Source organism: Microchirus variegatus, assembly GCF_963457635.1.
Source record: "Microchirus variegatus genome assembly, chromosome: 20".
Lineage (NCBI taxonomy): Eukaryota > Metazoa > Chordata > Actinopteri > Pleuronectiformes > Soleidae > Microchirus > Microchirus variegatus.
Genome location: NC_139821.1, coordinates 4,538,954 through 4,557,388, shown reverse-complemented (window position 1 = coordinate 4,557,388; position 18,435 = coordinate 4,538,954). Strand labels below are relative to the sequence as shown.

Sequence of the window (18,435 nt, the reverse complement as noted above, 5' to 3'; positions counted from 1 at the left end):
TAACCTTCGACACTTGGTTTTGAGGGCCAGTTAAGATTAAGGGTTGAGCTTGAGGGTTAAGATAGGAATTGGAATTGGCGCCAAGCCTCACTCCGTCACGGCTCGGCAGCCCCTGCACATCAGTGTTTGATTCTCTGACTTTAATGCCATTTCTGGACGACACGACTGCTTCTTCACAGGTTTCTCCACCTCCCAGTGGTCATACCACACTCGTCAAACCATGAGCCCCCAATGTGGGTTGGTTGGATTACCAAATCTAATGATTACCTAATGACTGTGGGAGCAAATGACAATGGATCTAATGACCCTAAAGCACATGGAAAATGCTCCGTGTTTCCAATATTTATGCTCATTCATTTCCCTCTGAGCCGTGCAGCCATATGTGCTCAGACGTTTCCCCCCTCGTGTTACAAAACCACATCATTCTTTATCAAACGTAGGCCTCGCCCGCTGTAGCTGCCAGAGTTCGGCAACAAAACAGACGAACGTCAACAACGGGAACTTGCAGAAAGTGTCAAAAACGCCGTGTCGAGGCGGCACCGGATACGGATAAATCGCCCCTCTAAAGAGCTCAGCTGCAAACGAAGCAGCGGAATTTTTTCTCTCGACGTTCTCAGCCGTCACAACAGCACATCATGAATGCGGCTTTCATTTCCAATTAAAAACCTTCCTAATGGCATTGCGGTCGCGTCGATTCGCCGCAAATGGCTCCGCTCAGCTGGGAGCATTTTTGCACCGAGGGCGTCGAGAGGGGATTTGGATCGGGCTCGTCGCACACGAGGCGAAAGAAGACGAAGAAGAGGACGCTGATAAGTAAATAGTCCGTAAGAGATTTGTGCTTATGCGCGTGTACACGGGCACGTCAAAGCAGAGCTGCCTGCCTTTGAGTGTCGGCTAATGTCTTCACAGCTGCTGATAATCGCGTCCGTCTCCATCCCAGCGTGGTGTCCATCCTTCTGTGACTCTTTCTCACAGAGGTGGAGAGTTCTTTCATTTCTTTTAGTTGAAAACCGGGGGAGGAAATTCAACATACAGGAGAGCTGTCAAAGATTTAAAGACCACTTTGATCCCATTACCCACGGGTATGATTCTATATATACGGGGTTTTTGATCGACATGGCGGCGAGTCCCGTCTGTTCCAACGATCCCTTTCTCTCTTGCATTTCTTATCAAAACAAAATGTCAGAGTTGGCCCTGCACACACTGGTTGCTCTCATTAAGTCACTCGCCAAGTCTGGAGTCTGTCAAGTGAACCGTTGGACAGATGATCCGACAGATGAATTTAATATCCGTTGATGCCCGTGCTGTGTGAGAGGAGGCGGAAGCAGCTTCTTCTTTTTTTTTATTTTTAAGCAATATATCTGTGATATTGCCACGGATATATCTTGCATTTCTTATCCAAGCAATGTCAACGTCGGCACTGCACACACTGGTGCCCCTAAGCCGGGTTTCCACTTAGTGGAATGGTGCAGAAAGGTACCCAAGTAATCGCCCCGAACCATTCCATATTTGGTACCCTTCACCATCGGGATACGGTTCACGACTGGCTCAACTGATGGGTTGGGTTGTTATGTTATTCCTGTGACAGGAGACACGGGAATAGCCCACACCTTCCACCCACCAAAGTCAGCCCCAACCGTGCCGTTTTACTCTGGTACCCCCAAGGGAAGGGTCCCAAAAATGGAACGGTCTGGGTTGACTGTCAACTGATTGGGCGACAGTTTGTCTGTTGTATCTCGCCGATCGGGAATAGCCCATACCTTCCACCTACCAAAGTAAGCCCCAACCGTACCGTTTTACTCTGGTACCCCCAAGGGAAGGTGCGCCAAAAATGGAACGGTCTGAGTTGACTGTCAACTGATTGGGGCGACAGTTTGTCTGTTGTGTCCCCGTTCGATTGCCGTCACACCAGTGCGATGACGTCACGCTGCGTATCTCGCTGATCGGGAATAGCCCAAACCCTCCACCTACCAAAGTCAGCCCCAACCGTACCGTTTTACTCTGGTACCCCCAAGGGAAGGGTCCCAAAAATGGAACGGTCTGGGTTGACTGTCAACTGATTGGGGCGACAGTTTGTCTGTTGTGTCCCCGTTCGATGCCGTCAAACCATTAAGGTGTCGCATCTCGTTGACGTGGCCATCGGGCACAGGCCACACCCCCACCTAGCAAGTAAAGGTACTGTTCTCAGTCGAAACACAAGCCTGTGCGTGGGGTTTACCGCACGCAAATGTTTACACGCGGATATGAATGAACGGTGGTGACCCGCGGAAACCCGTACATGTGCAATAAGCACAGGACGACAACTCAGGATTATAGATTTCCCTGAATATCAGTCATAAGCTCAACTAATGCACACGACAGAGAGTCAATAATGGCCTTGAGAGAGAGAGGGAGAAAGAGAGGGAGGGAGAGCCAAAAGGCAATCAGGAGTCCATATTAATTATGCTAATGATTTGGATTTGCTACTTCATTAACCACCATTTTGAGCTGGATGATTCAAGGGTGGCTGTGCATAAAAGTCTCTCCGTAGCAACAGAAAAAAACCTGAACAGATGAGACTGTGTGTGTGTGTGTGTGTGTGTGTGTGTGTGTGTGTGTGTGTGTGTGTGTGTGTGTGGTACATGCATGTATGTGGGCACACACGTGCTAATTACCGCATCTGATAATTACTGCAGAGACAGTCAGCAATCAATTAAGACTCCGATGCTAAATGGATGCAAGGGGACTGCGTCGCCACTGTGTGTGTGTGTGTGTGTGTATGTGTGTGTGTGTGCCTCAGCTGAGGTTTGTGTCCTTCAATTAGTTTCCTGTAAGTGTTGTTTTTGTGTTTTTGTCCACTCAGACTCTGCATGAAGTATGAATTCTTTCAGAGATTAACGTCAGAATTCGAACTTCTTTTTCCCTCAAAAGACTTTTCCCTTATTGAATTCTGACTTTAATCTCAGAATTCTGACTCTTTTCCTCAGAATTCAATTTTTTCAATTTGAATTCTTACTTTTTTCTCAGAATTCTGACTTTTCTCTATTTGAATTCTAACTTTTATCTCACAATTCTGACCATTTTTTTTTCTCAGAATTACATTTTTTCAATTTAAATTCTGACTTTAGTCTCAGAATTCTGACTATTTGAATTCTGACTTTAATCTCAGAATTCTGCCTTTTCTCTATTTGAATTCCAACTTCAATATAAAAATTCTAACTTTTTTTCTTACTTTTTTCTATTTAAATTCTGACTTTAGTCTCAGAATTCTGACTTTTCTCTATTTGAATTCTGACTTTAATCAGAATTCTGACTATTTGAATTCTGACTTCAATCTCACAAGTCTGACTTTTTTTTTCTCAGAGTTTAATTTTTTCTATTTCAATTCTGACTTTTCTCAGAATTCTGACTTTTTTTCGATTTGAATTCTGACTTTAATCTCTGACTTGTTGAATCCTGACTTTTTTCGATTTGAATCCTTTTTTGCCGCAGTTTACCTTGGGGAACAGCAGGTGGGAGCAGAGTTCAAACTGCACAGCTCTTGTTTTTTCTTCTTCTTATTATTATTATTCAGTCAAGTCTCAAGAAAACCTTTAAAATGTGATTTTTGGGCCGTTTTTTTGTAAACGAGTGATCTGGTGAACTTGCTAAACGAATGATCCTCGACAGGATTAGTGGCTTTAAAAAAAAAAAAGAAGAGAAAGAGCATGTGAAGGCCTCGGGAAAAACAATTCACGGACAAACTCATTTCACATTTATCATCAGCTTGAATTACAAGCGTTTTCCCTGCAGTCATCAAGATGAAAAAAAAAAAGAGGATTTTTAATTCAATATTGAAACAATGTCACTGTCACACACAGTTGTTCACATTAAAAACTATTTAAATTGAAAATCGCGGCTGACGGAGGATGAAAGCGGCCGAGAGATGACGCCGTCAGAAAGTAGCTGAGTCATTTTTATTATCTGAAATTGATTTGTCTTTGTTCTCTGCACGAAAACACGGGGAGTGGAAGGATGTGACAGAATCTGACGCAACTCTTCACCACTAACTGTGCCACAGTGGAAGAGTTAGGGACAGTTTTCTCACGAAGAATTCTAAACGTTAGGGAATCATTTACGTGAAACGTGGATAAAAATGTCACTGGCACTGAATTAAGGTGCTGGAAAGGATGGAGTATGAATCTGTTTTGAGAAGCGGTTTCTCAGATTTAACCTTCTTAAAACTTTACAGGAGACTTGTTGAAATACTTGGACATTATACAACCCGAGAGCGTTGTCGGAGGATACGGACTTCCTTTTGTGACATTTTTCCATTTTAGAATTGCAGAAAATCAAGGTACATGAAGGCATTAGGGCCATATGTATGTCAAAAGTCTGACTTGAATCTCAGAATTCTGACTTTTCTCCATTTGAAAGCTGGCTTTAATCTCAGAATTCTGACTTTTTCTGATTTGAATTCTGACTTTGAGCTCAGAATTCTGACTTAAAATCTCAGTATTCTGACTTTTTTTCTTAAGAATTCAACATTTCTCTATTTGAATTCTGACTTTAATCTCAGACTCTTTTCTCAGAATTAAACTTATTCAGACTTTGTCTATTTGAATTCTGACTTTATACTCAGAATTCTGACTTTTTGTCTATTTGAATTCTGGCTTTAATCTGAATTCTGATTTTTCTATTTGAATTCTGACTTCAATCTCAGAATTCTGACTTTAAATCTCAGAATTCTGACTTTTGATTTGAATTCTGACTTTGATCTCAGAATTCTGACTTTAAATCTCAGTATTCTGGCCTTTTTCCCCCTCAGAATTCAACATTTCTCTATTTGAATTCTGACTGACCTCAGAATTCTGACTTTTTCTATTTGAATTCAACATTTCTCTATTTGAATTCTGACTTTTTTCTATTTGAATTCTGACTTTTTTCTATTTGAATTCTGACTTTTTTTTCCCCCTCATAAATCTGGCTTGTCGATTTGAATTCTGACTTTTTTCCTCAGACTTCTGACTGATCGAAGAATACAAGAAAACACAAATTAAGTGAAAGGAGCATTATTTTAGAACAGTGTTTCCTGTCCTGCATGTTTTCCATGTTTCCCTGCTCCGACACACCTGATTGATTTGATCAACGTTCCATCATTAGTTTGAGATTTTACCGTAGATGCAGGAGAACTCAGAGCCAAACGTTTAGTTGCTTTGGTTCAAAAATGACAAAATCCAAAATGTTTTTTTTCAAGATTTTTTTTTTTTTAATTTCTGTGTTTTTACAGAGTTTTTGTCACAACAAAGTCAGCAAGAGCATCTTTTTTTTTTTTAATCCCCCCACCCCCTCCCCCACCCCAACCCCTTAATTACAGCAAAGTCATTTATTTATTTTAAAGCAAACCAAGAAGGGGACGGCGAGCGTTTCATAGCGTAAAAGCAGAGGCGGTATGTGACATGCAGTGATACAGGCAGTGTTTTTTTTTTTTTTTTAAACCAAATCCAAGGTGAAGGGAACAACAACATCCAGTTTCCCCATTTACCGCGTCGATCTGAGCGTTATTTATTACAAAGCACACGGAGAAGCTGAAATGTATTGCGTGATGTTACGCTAGAGTTCGGACACAGATTTAAAAAAAAAAAACAAAAACAAAAAAAAAAAACAATGCAACGTTCAAGTGTTTGGAGTTAGCCAGCATGGTGATTGGTCAGAGGCTACAGATCTTTTTATGCATTATTAAACATAAAATTTGTAAAAAAAAAAAAAGAACTAAATTATTTGATATGTAAGCGATTTGGGGGGCGAATATTGGAGGTCGCGCATAATGTGATGTTTTAATGTGTCTACGACGGTACAGTGCGATTACTGTTCATGAGATTTTAACCCAGGCCATACCATAACTTTTAGTGAAGATCAAAAAAAAAAAAAAAAACACACTATTTAATATATTTTATCCGATTTAAGAGAAAACCGCAAAATAAGAGGTGCGTTCAAGTGCTAAAGCTCTGTGTTTCTAACGTCATATATAGATAAAGAGAGCGACTTTTAAGATTTAGTCTGCAGTGTTTTTAGACGCGACTGCACTTTAATGTTAAACGGTTACAAACGGAGGCCGGAGGAAGAGGAGGAGGATGAGTAAATCCTATCAGTAATAATAATAATAATAATAATAAAAAAAACAAAAACAAAAATCACCCAGACAAAAACGACTTTCCCGACAAAACGGCAGACAAATGCAGTGTTGAGAGGCAGAGGTTGATGAGGGGGTTAAAGGGGGGGGGGGGGGCACGTCCATCTTCTGTCAAAGGGGGGACCAATCCATGTGTCCGTCTGTCTTGTCCGTTCACACACCTGTCCGTCCGTCCGTCCGTCAGTCGGTCCGGCCACCGCCGCCTCCTCGGATCTCACATCTACAGCTTGTCCTCACTTGAGCAGATCCTTTATGGCGGCGCACTCGGCTGCTTCGTAGGCGGTTATGCCGTTCACTTTGCGGCCTTTGTCGGCTCCCTGTGGTGAACAGAGAGAGGAAGGGGAATGATCAACATGCTCGTCAGGAGCGGCGAGAATTCAAGTTATTATACTGTAATTACTTTAAACGCGTAATTATCCAACTACTGTATGCAAACACAGCTGCGCAAAAAGTACTTGCAATGTTTAAAATCTAGCGCCGTTAACGCACCGACGGCGTCAACATCGACGCACGTTAACGCACGACGCGTTTCCACGACTGACTGACCGGAAAAAGACGCACGTGACGTCATGTTTACGTGACTCCCGATTGTTAAAATGAGTCTGTAAAGTAACGCTAAACTTTAAAAACAGGAGGACGCACATACGCAGCACACAGTTACAGTGTCTCTGCAGGTTTCAACAAGTCACATTTAAGACATTTTAAAGACCATAATGAAAACAATTTAAGACCCGTTTCAAATCCATACTGGTAAAAAAGTACAAAAGACATGAAGGAAATTTTTTGGAGCCACAAATCATTGAACTTGCACTTACCCATCTTATGCAAGCAATTCGGCTTAGCTGTGGGTTTTCATTAAGTTTTCTCCGCTGCTATGCTAAGCTGTAACACACCGCGGCGCGCACAGCACACTAGGTAGTGGTGCTCGATAAATTCTCACCGGGCAGCACAGGTGGCCGACTTTGGTTCCGTGTTGTAGTTATGCTAGCGCATCCTCAAAAATAGAAACATTTCAAATTAAGACATTAAGGCCTTAAATTCAAATAATTGGATTTAAGACTTTTTAAGACCCCGCGGATACCCTGAGGTACGCTGGTTATTTGTAGCGCTGCTCTTTTCTTTTAATAAGCGGAGCGCTCAAGTTTGACCGTAGGCTCGCTAACCTAAATGAGCTAAAGCAGCTAACACGGCTAACGGAGACTGGACTCCAGTGCCGCGGCACGTAAACATGACATCACGTGCGTCTTTTTCCGGCCAGTCGTCACGGAATACGCCAACGCTGACGCCGCTAACACGCCCAGCACTATTAAAATCTGATTGAATTTGTGAAATCCGTAAACACGTCCCAGTTCAAACTTCACTTGGCTCGTTTTTATGAACAAAAAGGAAAAGAAAAACGCTCTATTTTGTGACTTTTGCGACAATTACTGCTACTTTATATCACTGCTTAACCGTCGTGCTTCCCTTTTTTACCCATCTATAATGAATACCTTTTCCCCCATAAGTCCTTGACAAGTTTGTGTCACCCGTTTTAAAGAAAAGGTGAGTGTGGATATGCCGTGACAGCTGAACTGTACATGTATTCTAGGCCAGAATTAAACTTTCCATGTGATCGTTGTATAAGTGTGACTACATCGTCCCTACGTTGACTTAAAAAACACAAGAAATTGCCGGAATGCGAGATCAAATGCACTTTTTTTTGCATTCCGTCAGGCAATTAGTGACCAAATGACAACAAAACAGGTTGGAGAGTTGAAGTTTTTCGAGTCAGCTAATAATTACCTTTAAGTTGAGGTTAAACGTGTTTTGGAAGAAGAGCTTGTCAAAGGGTTTAAAGTTAGACTCCTCAGGTTGACGCGTTCATGAGCTCCCGACAGAGATTCCCGGGGTAACAAAAACAGTTCTCATCAGTAGATGGTGGAGATGAGATGTTTCTTGTCACCTCGACACCACTACAGTTCAGTCACAGAGCGTTTGCCGTTCAGTCTGTCTCTTTATCTGGAGAGCACATGCGGCGGGGGGGGGGGGGGGGAAGTAACTGACGCCAAGACATAAATCCACTGAGCTCTGAAGGATAACGGAACGAATGTTAAAAAGATTGAAGCGAGCTTAATCATTTGGATTACTTAAGGACAAAAAAATAAATAAAGCAAACGAGAGAGGGATGAGACGGGCGAAGTGCTGAATGCACAAGTAGCGACAACCGATTTAATGGGCAGGAGAGAAGGGTTATGTGGTGGAGAAACAACCTTAGCCTCTTAGCACGGGGCTTACAGACAGCGAGGCAGATAAGCGTCTACTGTTGCGTGGAGGAACAAGGCATTAAAAAAAAACAATGCGACACAAAACTCGAGAGCCACGCAAGTGCGAGGATGCAAAAGTGCCATCCCGCAACGGCAGACAGATTTAGCCGAGGCTCAGTGGATAACCTGACAGATCTACATCTCAAACTGAGAAGGAAAAAAAATGGTTTTGCCCATTCATAATCCGCACCAGTCAACCCACGTTTTTTTTTTTTTTTTATATTTGCTCAAATATAGCATGAAATTAAACGTCCGTCAGTCCAGTTCTATAAGAACCACTGCCTTCCGACTTAGGAGAAACGCTAAAGGCAGGGGTTCTCAAAGTTTTTTCGGGAGTTTTTTGATACCTGAGGGCCACCAAAGGACAAAAAAAAAGGAAAAAAAAACCCAGAAAGAAATCCCATTTGTAATAGTTTTAATGACCAGATTGCAGTTCTACAGTTTACACTTATTGGTCTGTATCCAGTAACGTCCAATAAACATTTAACAAGCTTAGTAGCTCCTGGATTAAAACTATCAACGGGCTGCCAGAAATGTTTCTGCGGGCCGCCATTGGCCACCGGGCCGCACTTTGAGAACCAATGGCTAAAGGTAACAAACTCGGTGCAAAGAGCTCCCGTTTAATCCGCCTTACTTTGCTCAAAAAGAGGCAAAACTACACCGATTCTCCTCAATATGAACATGGGTAACTGTCTAAAATGCTGAGGCTAATTGGTGAATATACATCTTGTAAAAAGACTAATTCTGAACCATAAATAATGTGATTTAAAACTTGTTTTGTGTCTGCAAATCCTCCACTTGATTACTTCACTGTAACACAACTCATTAGGTCAGATACAAGACAGGTTTCTCAAGGAAAAACAAGGAACCCTAACTTCTCCAATAATGCTGTCAAGTGAAAAGCATTTGTAGAACTGTTCTGATCCACCAGGTCTCTTGTAAAGCAATCATTGTGGTTTGTTTGTTTGGGGGGGGGGGGGGGGGGTTAAGAACTTAGGAAGTGGGAAAAGGCGCTTGGGAATTCATTAGTCGCTGGTTCACACAAGATCCGCACAAACACCCGCTGCAGGCCTCATTTAGATGGCAGGGAAACAAGATTACACCTCGACCCCTTGCCCTTCCACAATGGACCAACACGTCATGCTCAGCGGGTACATCTTTATTCTAAAAGCGAGGACAGTTTCACAATCAATCCCATACCAACATATTGATTCTCTCGGTGGGCATCTATGCTAGAGCTTCACTAATAGCTCTGGGTCTCCTCTTCTCTGCTACCACCTCGCAGAATTCACTACGACATCCCTACTGGTCATCCCCGTCCTCCTGACACCACTTAACCTAATGAGCTCCCCCACCCCCCCCCCCCCTCCACCCCACCAACGTAAATAATGACACCCTTACAAACGCCTCGCTGTCCAAACATCGCGCACTCAGACAGTGGCCGAGTAAGAGACGGCCTAATGAGTAACAGTAGACTCCCAGTGAGTCTCTTCGGCCAAAAAAACAGATGCATCACCATCATCCTGGATGATGGAGCCGCGCACACACACAAAGCAACACCGGGTCGGTAATGCAATGCCACCGACCTACATTAAGTTTTTATCGTGCGACCAGCGAACCCGAAAGGTCTCTCGCGTACGTCATGTACGTCTTATAATATCGTTAGATCCCATGACTGATCGATCGCTGCGATTCATTGCCGACTTAACCCGTTTAGAGTTTTAAGTATTTAGTGGTGCTGGGCACGTTAGCGGCGGATAATGGCGGTAACGCACGTTAGCGGCGGTTAATGGCGGTAACGCACGTTAGTGGCGGTTAATGGCGGTAACGCATGTTATCGGCGGTTAATGGCGGTAACGCACGTTAGTGGCGGTTAATGGCGGTAACGCACGTTAGCGGCGGTTAATGGCGGTAACGCACGTTAGCGCTTCATGCGTCTCCATGATGACCGAGTGGAAAAAGATGTGCGTGGCGTCATGTTTACGTCAATGCACCGTTTACCAGTTAGCTCCGTTAGCAGCGTTAGCGTGCCTACAGTCGAACTGGAGCGGTCTGTTTATTAAACGAAAAGAGCAGCGCTACAAATAACCAGCGTACCTGTGTACTGCGTATGTGTGCCTCTGTATTTAAACTTTAGCGTCTGGAGTCACGTAAACATGACGTCGCAGGCGTCTTTTTCTGGTCAGTGTGTCGTGCGCTAACGCCAACGCCGTTAACCGCCCCTAACGTGTCCAGCACTAGTTTTTAGCCTAGAAGCACACCAGACTGCCTAAAGTAGCTAGCGAAATGTCAAGCTAAATGCCAGCTTGGCCAGAGAACCTCTTTGAATGCCCTCATGGCCAAATTAAACTCTTCTCCTGAGCAGAAAAGCTGGAAATCCAGATTTTAGGTAGCATTATCCTGACATAAGACATGCCAGGAAATTTTGTGAAGAAAATCTGGTCCATAGAACTCCACAGGAAGAGGATATCAGAAGCAAAAAAAACTGTCAAGCTGTTTTGTTTGGAAGGTTTCGAGAGCTGATGGAGTAAAATAAAAGAAGCATTTTCTTTTCTGTAGCAAGAACAAACACACAGAGACCTTTAAGGGTTAGGGGGGGTTTTAACGAAAAGGCAACAAATAGGAACCGACTTGACAAAATAATGTCACATTTCTTTTTGAGCCATTGCTGAACACAGTTCCCTCATAGCAGGGAAAGTTGCGTGTGCGCATTCAGGTGTGTGCGTCCCTTTGTGCCCTTTCGGTGTTGACTTAAAATTAACTGGCTGCAGTCAGCACTCTTGGCTGGGATCTTGTGGCTGGGTCACCTATTGGGGTTAAAGGGTCTTAAATAATTCATCGCAAAACAACAGCGTTGCATGCAGCCAGGAGGCAGGGGAGGAGGAGGGGGGGCGGGGCCCGCTGCCCTCCGACAGAGAACCCGAGCCATTTGTACCGCCAACACAAGAATGTCTGATGGTACAATCGGCACAATTCAGCCTCCCCCGGAGCGCTCGTCCTCTGGGTGCTGGCCACGCACAGTGTGTGGCTCTGGAAAAAATCTATTCATTTCGTGTCAGAAGCTGTCGCAGGTATATGTATTGAGATCTGGATCCCCGTGGTGACGAGTGACCTTTTTGGCTGCATTCGAGTGTCGATCCATGTCGGCGCCGGAGTGGAGACGAGCACAGAGCCACGCGATATAAGAGACGCAATATGACCGCTGCTATAATTCATATGATCTGCTACCATCGTAATCCCTGGACAGAGATTTTCCACTGCTTTGCATAGATAGTGAACATTTGAAAACCAACCTCTGTGAAGCCATGCTGTCAGATGTGACTGAGGGAGCGTTTGAGTGTATACAGCAGCAGCACAGGGGTCGACGGAGGCGTTTATCCCGTTTTTAGTCCCGTTTTTTTTCCCCGAGCAATAGAATTCACTTCTGAAACATTTCGTCAAAGCTTCTTTGTGTTTTTCTTTAGTCGATGACTAAATTAAAAGTATTAATTGTGATGCTTAAGTGAATTGATTTATTTCCCGGTCACCCGTTTCTAAATGTTAAATTATTTTTATTTTAAGGCGTCGGCTGTTTATCTTTGAGCCAACGGCGCCGACTGAAGTCACGAGCTGCCGGACCAGCTGTCGGCCAACTGCAAACTGCTGGCCAACTGATGCGAGGGTACAGGCATGTGGCGTTTAAAAATGAAGGATTAACGCAACCACTTCCCACACACACACACACACACACACACATTCTACCATCTCCACTCAGTCTGGAAAGAGCAAATTCCCTTTTTGTTGTTGGCTTGATATGATGCTTAATTCACACACGCCGCCTGCCTTATTTTTGCCTGGCTGGGAACAGACAGCTGCACACTTTACCCACAGCATCTCATATGCACGTCTCGGTTTGCAGCGGACTCAAAGTTATCCTCCGTGACGTCACGCTGTCATTTAGGACGCGGGGGGCGTTTGCTCGGGGTGTGGTGGGTTAGGGTCAAGCAGAAGTGAATGCGCGTCTGATTATTTATAAAGCCATATACATTCTTTGCGCTAGCGTGCCGTTGCGGCGATAGCGACAAGAGGCTCGTCCTGCTCGTCCTCCGCGCCCGAATTTACGACCGACGTGAGCCGAGCTGCGCCCATAAAAAGGATAACTGTAATAAATCAGGGCTACACTGTGCACACCTCGTTTCATTCTTATAACCCTCCTTGACTGTTAAATGACAGATGAGTGATGACGCGGCGTTGAAAGACAAGTCGCTATTATGGCCCCCTTTTGTGTGTCGCTCATCGTCCGCGGGGGCCATCAATCCCAACCGCAGCCCGGATAAATCGGGCTACAGAGGGGGGAAAGGAGATCTATCATTTATAATATCACGCCACTGGTGTCAAAGCGTTAAAAAAAAGGTGCAGCTTTCCAAGAGCTGAAACTATTTTGATAATCGATTAATCAGTTTGAAGCGTTTTTTTTCATTATTAAAACAAGATTTCTGGTCGTTTTAGCTTCTTCAACGTGAATACTTTCTTCGCCTCTTGGCTCCAGATAACAAGGAAATCATTACATTCATTCATTAATTGATTAATCGAGAAAACAACCGTTGGTTGTAGCTCTAAACTGACTGAACACACAGGCTTTCTCAGGGCGTCTGAGCTGAGCAGAACTAGGCATTTAATGTGTGCATTACAACATCCACTACCAGCTGCGCCCGTTACTTCTCTGCTCACAGAGGCCGCTGTGTGCACACACACCACCCATGTCAAAGCAGCGTTTGAGATATTAGTCGCGCGGCAAAACAACCGAGGGACGCAGGAGAATTGCACGGAGCAACATGAATGCTTAAAAACACAAAACAAGTAAACAGCTGCATGAAAATTCCAGCACAGCCTGTATGGGACAGTGTTAAAGGGGCCTTTTGTCCTACGAGTGACCTCATCAGCACTCGCGGGCCACACTGAGCCTCGGACTACGTCACACACACACACACACACCAGTGGTCTGCTGTCCACGTTTCTGTACGTATATAAAAACACATAAGCGTGCTCAAAATCGGGACACCGACCTTTTCTAGCAGGACCTTGACGCATGCAAGGTGACCCTCGGCACTGGCACAGTACAGCGGAGTAATCTGGTGTTTGTCGGGAGCCTGAGGAGTGAATTGGTGGAGAAGTAAGAGTCAGGAAATGCAACAAGATTAAGTGAGAAACAAACAAACAAAACACGAGTTCGATATAGCAACAGCAGCAGGTAACGGCCACCAACTGCAGCGAGAGTTCTTACTTCCTCTCTTTCAAAAGCACTTGATCGCTATATTTAGCTGCCAAATAAGGCGGCGACAATGTCATTCAACACCCATTTGTTGCCAGCTATTACAATAAATTAACTGGTTTGAGTTTTTTGGGGGGGAATTTAAATGCTTTCTTGTTGTTCATTTATGGATAAACACGGATTTAATCTTTGTCTGATGAAATAACCAATTGTTTAATAGAGAAAATAAATCAGCAGTCGTGTGGTGTTTTCTGCTAGGCCTCCTTTGGGTAGATGAACCCCGCCCCCCAGAATTGAGGCTCGGGGGGTCAATCAGGTTAAATATGAGGTCTGGTAATCCCAGACAACTGCTGAATGGACAATGGCTTGAAGAGTCTGGATTTAGTTTTAAAGCCCAAGTATAAACCCAGCCAGCTCTGATATAAACAAGCTGATGATGACCCTCATGGAGCAGTGTGACAGTCAGACACTGGACAGCAGGCAAATTAATGACAACAAAAAAAAAAAGAACATTGCATTGATGCGAGTGCTTACATTGATATCTGCTCCCAAAGTAATGAGGAACTCCACCACTTCTGTCTGACCAAAGTCGGCAGCGATGTGCAGAGGCTTCCTCCCACCTTCCAGGATCCGGTTTGCATCCTCAAGCTGGCAGAGGGATAAAAACCACATTATTAACTGAATAATAATCATAAATACAATGCAATAGAGAAGCAAAGAAACCCATTAAAGAGGGGGCGGGAGCAAACTGTTCCTGTTGTACTTCAAAGTTATAAGTTCATGTCTCGTTCTCAGTTTTCAGTCTTCATTTTCAGGCATCCGCGTTTACTTATGTTTCGGATATACAACGTCGTGTATAAATAAAAGTAGATCGAGTTCAGTGGAGAAAAAGAAATGTTGGCTTCTACCCACACATTTCCAAAAAACACACATTCAAGCCGTAATTGCAATAGGGCTGCGACAAATTATTACTAAATCAAGCAGTCGGAGAGTTCAGACCTCCGCCAAGGCAGCTCAGTGCCTATAAAAAGGCGTTGAAAATGGTCATAATGTCTATGGATCACGGCCAAAATTTAATCGTGACTTTTCTAGTTATGTTGCTAACAGACAGACAGTCAGACAAACAAACTCCGGTAACACATACCTTCTTGGCGGAGGTCAAATAACTGATAAATGATAACAGTGACACCGGCATCGCCACTCCCCGAACACACGAATGACTCAATGAACACTTCCTGAACCGGAACTCACAACAGGAAGCAGCTCTAGCAGCTTTTAGCTTAAGTTCTATTTTCAGCCCAACTTAATATCTGATATTGTTTGCCGGATAGAAGTCTGTCCAGAGTCTCCCTCACGTTTTGCAGACTTGAATCTCCAAGATGCGGTCGCTGCAGACGTCTATATGTTAAACAATAAAGTATTTACTGCAGATTTCGGTTCAGGTTATCATACATTCAGAATATAATATCTCCACATGCCTGCCACTGTCAATATCTAATGGAAGACATTAATCACACAAGCTCAAAAATTCTCTAATAACTGTCCAGACATTTAATCATTTTTCTGCATAAAGACGGATGAAAGTGGGTGGAAATGATAAATTAGCAGAGAAAATTGACTTTGCCAAGATAATAAAATGAATATTTTTGGAAGGTACAAGTAAATTACACAAGGTATTAACCATAATATTTAGACAGCTGATCTGCAGATGACAAGACTACCTGGGTTATGCGATTGCACGGGGGAGAATCAAATCAAAAAGATGCCAATCAAACTAAAGAGAACAGGCTACAGTACATTTGAGAGATATCGCACATTATTAACAAACAATGTGAAATTGCACAGGATATGGAATTCTTTTTAGTATTATAATACAATAAATGGTAGAATCTATCATTTCCCGCGCTGTAGTTCCGTCAATACAGTTAATAAAATAAATGATGAAAAGAAATAATTCAGTAATTCTCTAATCTGACTGTGAAATTTGCACCGAATTCTTCACAGTTTGACTTGTGCTGGCAGGAAAAGCTCCACTGAATTCAATTTGCATTTGCAAATGCTAAAGGCCCTGCTGGTTTTGTGAATGATGGGTTACATGGGCCGTACGGGGCACTTTGGTTGTTTACTAATTGAATGCGCTGCTACAAATATCCTTTATGGTACATGGCGTTCCTCTTGCGGTCGAATGAATGCAATGATCGTGTGCACACGGATTCTGGTCATGTCTGCGACTGCAGCCTCTAACTGCCTCTCACCTTTATCACTAACTCCACTGAAGGTCAAGTACACCGCACTGAAGACAATTCATTATACACTCATTCCCACTGAATCCATTAGCAATGATGGATTTTGAACCTCAAACCCTTCTAATGGGGTTGAAATATTACCTCCAATGGCCACACTTCCAGGGGCTGATAAAATGGAAATAGTTTCGTTCGCACTATAGAACTGGGGATAACACACTTCAGTTGTTTATACCTTGACTTTTGCAGATAATGAAAGTGGCTTTAAGTTATAATAAGACCATCAGAGATGAGAAAAGACTCAGGGGGGTTAATGGAAAATTCAACCAGGGTTATAAAAGAGCTTCAAATGCAGTTTAGTTCAGCCAATACAATCACAGTTTTATTCATTTATAAATCAAATAATATTTTGGGGTAAAATAGCATGTTTTTTCAAATTAGGAAAAATTACCTTTGAACTTTAAATGATTCCAAAAATCTATTTACTGAGCTTTTGGAACACAGCGAGACTCTCCGCGAAGACAGTTGTTTTGATTTACGCTAAATTCCACTGTTAGACCACTGCAAGTGACAAAAATCACAGATGTCAAAGCCTACTTTACAAATCCAAGAACAGAAAAAAGAGAGAACATCGACATCCGAACGCACAACATGTCAAACACGTCGTCTATACTGCCTATAATACTTTATTGGCTGTCCTCTGAACCCAAAACAAAATGGCCTGGGGGAGTGTATATAATGACAGTAATCAAAGTAATAGAACAAATTCCAATACAAAAGCAAAAAAAACTGTTATTTGCTCCCGTACGAAAAGTGTTTACGTCAATTTAATGCAGTTAAAACTTTATACCAAGGAACTATTGAGCTCGCCAAGAAAACACAATTATTGCCAAAGTTGAATTAAAGTGGCGTAAATAGGCCGATTTAAGAAGTCACGTTATAGTCAAGGTTATAATAGTTTTTGCTATTTTGTTGTAAATGCTTAGTTTTATTTAGTTAGTTTAGATTAGTTTTAGTGTTCTTTTTTTGTAACATGGAGTATGCAAGGTGCAAAAAGGTCATAATAAGTATTGTGTGTCATAAAAACCCAACAAAGGATGCCATTTTAAAAATGTATTAGGACACAAGAACAACCATTCCTGAATCAAATATAAACAGAAATTAGCCTGAAGTTCAGACTAAAGACACACAATCGTTTCACAAAAGCAAAATGGTGAAATCAACGTGTTCCACTTCTCCAAAACAGTCAATGTTGACACAAATAGAACAGTAACAGCACCTCTGGTAATGACTGATCCATGTACGACACCTACGCCCACCAGCGCTAGCTATAGCAACTGTCCAGGCCCCGTGTCATCATTATAGCTCGCTAATATGTTAGCTAGGCTAATTTTGACAGTGCGTTAGCAGTGACGCACATTACGGGGCCGATAGATATTCACAAGACAAGCGCACACACGCGTACACATACACTAGTGTCACTGACATAATAATGAGTACAGCTAACCCACACAGCTGATGCTACTGTTGCTTAGCTCACCAACAGGCTGCTTTCAATGAAACGCGCTAGCGTTTAGTACAGCAAGTGTACAGCTGCTGAAACGTGGTGGCGTTTGACACGTTTGCGTGTACAGCTGCAGCCACCACTGTTTTAACACAAATAATGCGAATTATTAACAGCTATAGTGTTGCTAGCCGTGAAAGTTAAGCTACACACTAGGCTACTCTACAGGCGACGGTAGCACCGCGCGTTGCTACACAATGCTAACGCTCCCCGAGACTGTGTTGCTGCGTCCCCGCAACAGTACGAGCGGACATTTACAGTCACAAAAAGTTCTCCACACGCCGATGACACTCGAGCCGCGACCGCTCTTTAACGTCACATTCACCGCGGACATGTCTGACTCCAGCCACCGTGGGCTACCTAGCTGTATAGTTAGCCAACCAGGCTAACACACTTGTAAACTGTTGCACACACCAACTTCACCGAATAACCCAGCCATTCTTCTTCTTAACTCACAGTTATCAGCTTGGATTTGACCTCGTCCAAGTCGCCGGTCTGCAACGCCCACTTCACGTCTTGATCCCCCATTTCCCTGTGTTTCTGCTCCGGTGTCGCTTCTTCCCCTGTCGAGCTGCGGGTGGAGGGCAGTTGTCAAACTGGACGCTAATGTGTGTGTGGGGAAAAGTTAGCTAGCCACTCAGCTAACAACTTCTGTCGTCAGAGCGCGAATGCTCGGGGGGGGTGAAAAATGTTCGTTTTAAAAAGAAAAATGCAAGTGAAAAAAAAAAAAACTAATTCTGTGTAGCGCAGTAGCAGAGAGGGATCCGCCTTTTTTTGCAAGGAAGTAGCTTTTCCGAATCCGAAACCTTTACCCGGAAATTAACTCTGAAAGAAGAAAAGCGGTGCGGTGCGTTCACGGGCAGTTGTAAAAAGGAGTGATTCCCTGTTTTCAATCCTTCTTCTTCTAAATCTACCAAGTCTAA

The 18,435-nt window shown here is 43.3% G+C and overlaps 1 protein-coding gene across 1 annotated transcript; it reads right to left on the bottom strand.

The window, feature by feature from the left end:
* Nucleotides 1-5,329: 5,329 nt before the first annotated feature.
* Nucleotides 5,330-18,267, bottom strand: mtpn (myotrophin). Its single transcript, XM_083906629.1, has 4 exons — nt 17,969-18,267; nt 14,240-14,353; nt 13,500-13,583; nt 5,330-6,468 (listed from the first exon to the last, which is right to left on the bottom strand). The coding sequence occupies exons 1-4, from the start codon at nt 18,038-18,040 to the stop codon at nt 6,385-6,387; spliced, it is 354 nt and encodes a 117-aa protein (XP_083762755.1). The 5' UTR covers nt 18,041-18,267; the 3' UTR covers nt 5,330-6,384.
* Between the last annotated feature and the right edge of the window lie 168 nt (nt 18,268-18,435).

Excerpts from the sequence above, each read along its gene's own strand:
- mtpn (XM_083906629.1), bottom strand. The coding sequence starts at position 18,040 with ATGGGGGATCAAGACGTGAAGTGGGCGTTGCAGACCGGCGACTTGGAC. Across the intron at positions 14,354-17,968 it reads TCAAATCCAAGCTGATAACT|CTTGAGGATGCAAACCGGAT; the intron begins GTGAGTTAAGAA and ends TCCCTCTGCCAG. Across the intron at positions 6,469-13,499 it reads TCAAGGTCCTGCTAGAAAAG|GGAGCCGACAAAGGCCGCAA; the intron begins GTCGGTGTCCCG and ends TGTTCACCACAG.